The 2,500-nt window shown below is 42.1% G+C and overlaps 2 protein-coding genes across 5 annotated transcripts in view; one reads left to right on the top strand and one right to left on the bottom strand.

The window, feature by feature from the left end:
* Nucleotides 1-256, bottom strand: part of LOC148734178 (uncharacterized) — a 6,414-nt gene extending 6,158 nt beyond the window's left edge. The window contains exon 1 of the mRNA XM_088752495.1: nt 1-256. This exon is cut by the window's left edge and continues 49 nt beyond it. The gene's annotated coding sequence lies outside the window, so the exon portion shown is untranslated.
* Nucleotides 1-2,500, top strand: part of LOC111340187 (conserved oligomeric Golgi complex subunit 4) — a 34,662-nt gene that overhangs the window by 22,525 nt on the left and 9,637 nt on the right. For all 4 annotated transcript variants that reach the window (XR_015998532.1, XM_088752496.1, XM_088752498.1 and 1 more), the window contains exon 21: nt 305-392. Coding sequence is in view for 3 of the 4 variants with exons in the window: in XM_088752496.1 (XP_088608622.1) it covers nt 305-392 (88 nt within the window). In the remaining variant the exon portion in view is untranslated. The remainder of the gene's footprint in view (nt 1-304; nt 393-2,500) is intronic.

Genomic DNA, 2,500 nt, shown 5'->3' with positions numbered 1-2,500 from the left:
CTTTCCGAGTAGCTACGTGAGTGCCACAAAGTGACGTGTGTGCCACCAAGTTACATATGTGCCAAGAGTTACACAAGTGCCAGAATACAAAAGTGCCAACAAGATACCAAAGTGCCAAAAAAGAAACAAAAGTGCCATATTTAGGTTACAAGAGTGCCGATACATCTGGCTCTCTCTCTCTCTCTCTCTCTCTCTCTCTCTCTCTCTCTCTCTCTCTCTCTCTCTCTCTCTCTCTCTCTCTCTCTCTCTCTGTCTCTGTCTCTCTGTTACATTACTAATAATTGTTCTTCAAATATATTTCCAGTCTTGATTTGTCAGGAATGTTACAAGGAAAGCTGCAAGTGGGTTACTCCACAACGGCTGAAAATGCGGCCGCCAGGAAGGCTTTTCTTGTACGTGTAACGCAATCAGTCTATATCAATCACGTTTAATGTAATATCTTTTCCCCATCGCGAGAAGTTGTTTGTGTGAATTAGACTCCTTTGAATTAATATTTGCTAATCCTAGCAGTACGTGGGACGCTCGTCAAGTATGAAATTAACATTTACAAGCGATGGCCTAGCTCTTCATAGAGTTGTCAGTGGCTTAGTTGAGCTCATCAGAGCGCCAAATCCGGAGGACCTAAACTCCATTCCTCATGGGTGCCTTAACGTTTTTGCTTTATTTCGTGCCCTTGGCAAAACAGATCGTATCTTTCTTTAGGACTCTTTTTAGGTATAGACATTGCCATTCCTTAATCAATGAGTGCTTTTCACGAAGTGAAGCTGTGAGCGGTGGGCTTACGGAACGTCATCCTCGGAGACCCAGGGACTGTGAGTCGATTTCAAGTTATGGGCAGAAGAGCCCCTGGGGACATTGTCTTACACGACCAGTTCCAAACGGTCGCACTCGTTCTGGCATCTGATTGGTGCCAGTAAATCTTTGTGTTTTTCTGCCCAATCAGAGTGAAGTGTCCTTTGGAGTCCTTTCGTGTGTTTTAACACGCACATATACAACAAGCTCTTTTGCTCGCTATGTTTGTTTGGGCCGTGCGACGACTAGCGACTAAATACAGGAATGGCTCCGACCTGTAATTGGATGATAAAAATAGTAAAAGTTAATAAGTTACATCTTAACTCCTTGCACGCGAGTATTGTTTAACCGCGTGTCTCCAAGCGGAACAGTGAAATGACAATGCGAGCGAAAACACCGGTGTATCAAACAAGAAATGGTTACTTACATAACGAGGGGAGGGCCTTTCTTGCTCTGCGAGGTCGTTCAACGGTGATCCGGCGATGACTAAGTTATCCGCTGACAAATTCCTCTGACAAATTCCTCTGACAAATTCCTCAATTGCTCAGTCTGGGCTCAGTTCAGGCGAACGATCAGAGACTGGAGCCATTCCAGTATTTAGTCGCTCCAATTGGAGCGACTAAATACAGGAATGGCTCCGACCTGTAATTGGATGATAAAAAGTAAAAGTTAATAAGTTATATCTTAACTCCTTGCACGTGAGTATTTCCTTTTTTCAGGTAGAGTAGAGTTGTTAAAAATTACCAAGCGAAATTAAAGTGATCCGCGACTTTCTTCCTTTCGGTGTTGTGCAAAAATAGACGAGGAGCCCGATGAATGGATTTGTCTTTCATGTGAACAATTTTCCCAGAAAGTCAATGTTCCACGAAGAAAACTCCCTCGATTGCGGCCAAGCCACATTTCTCCAGCAGAGCATACTGTAAATTAAAAATATCGGTCGAAGCGTCACGTAACATTGCGTGATTTTCGAAACGTGACATTCAGTTGCTGCATTAAACTTTAGACATCACATGGCCTTGTATTGATTTATGAGGGTTCCATTCACAAGCATTGTAATGTTCAACTTAAGAAGAACTTAATAAAAAGCTCTTAGATTTTATTTCAGTTTAAAATTTATTTCGCCAAAAAGAAAAAAAAACAGAAAATTAATAAACGCACGAGTCGGAGCCATTCCTGCCAGCGGTGAAATACAGGAATGGCTCCAGTCTCTAGTCGTCCACCTGAACTGAGTCTGCACTGACTAAATGAGTTTAGTCAGCGGAACGAGTCAGCAGATGACTTAGTCCTCTCCGGAATATCACTGAACTAGAAAGGTCTCCCCTTCGTTATGTAAGTAACCATCTCTTGTTTGACACATCGGAGTTTTCAGTCGCATTGATATTTCACTGTTCCGCTTGGAGACACACGGTTAAACAATACTCACGTGCAAGGAGTTAAGATGTAACTTATTAACTTTTACTATTTTTATCATCCAATTACAGGTCGGAGCCATTCCTGTAGTTAGTCGCTAGTCGTGTGACGAAGCTTTGCCCGAGGTGAAAAGTTTCAGTCTCAGCACACAATGTAAGAGAAATTGATCAGATTGTCCGCGAAATCTTACCGGAAATTATACTGAATACTTTCGCAGGTATCACAAGAGAACGTGTTTAAAAGTTTGCGAGGTTCATATAAAACATAATGGTTGCAAGCATTGATATGTCGCTTTAAT

The sequence above is a fragment of the Stylophora pistillata genome, chromosome 3, assembly GCF_964205215.1.
Source record: "Stylophora pistillata chromosome 3, jaStyPist1.2, whole genome shotgun sequence".
Classification (NCBI taxonomy): Eukaryota; Metazoa; Cnidaria; class Anthozoa; order Scleractinia; family Pocilloporidae; genus Stylophora; species Stylophora pistillata.
The sequence above is the reverse complement of the archived record's forward strand: the minus strand, read 5'-3'. Positions and strand labels throughout refer to the sequence as shown.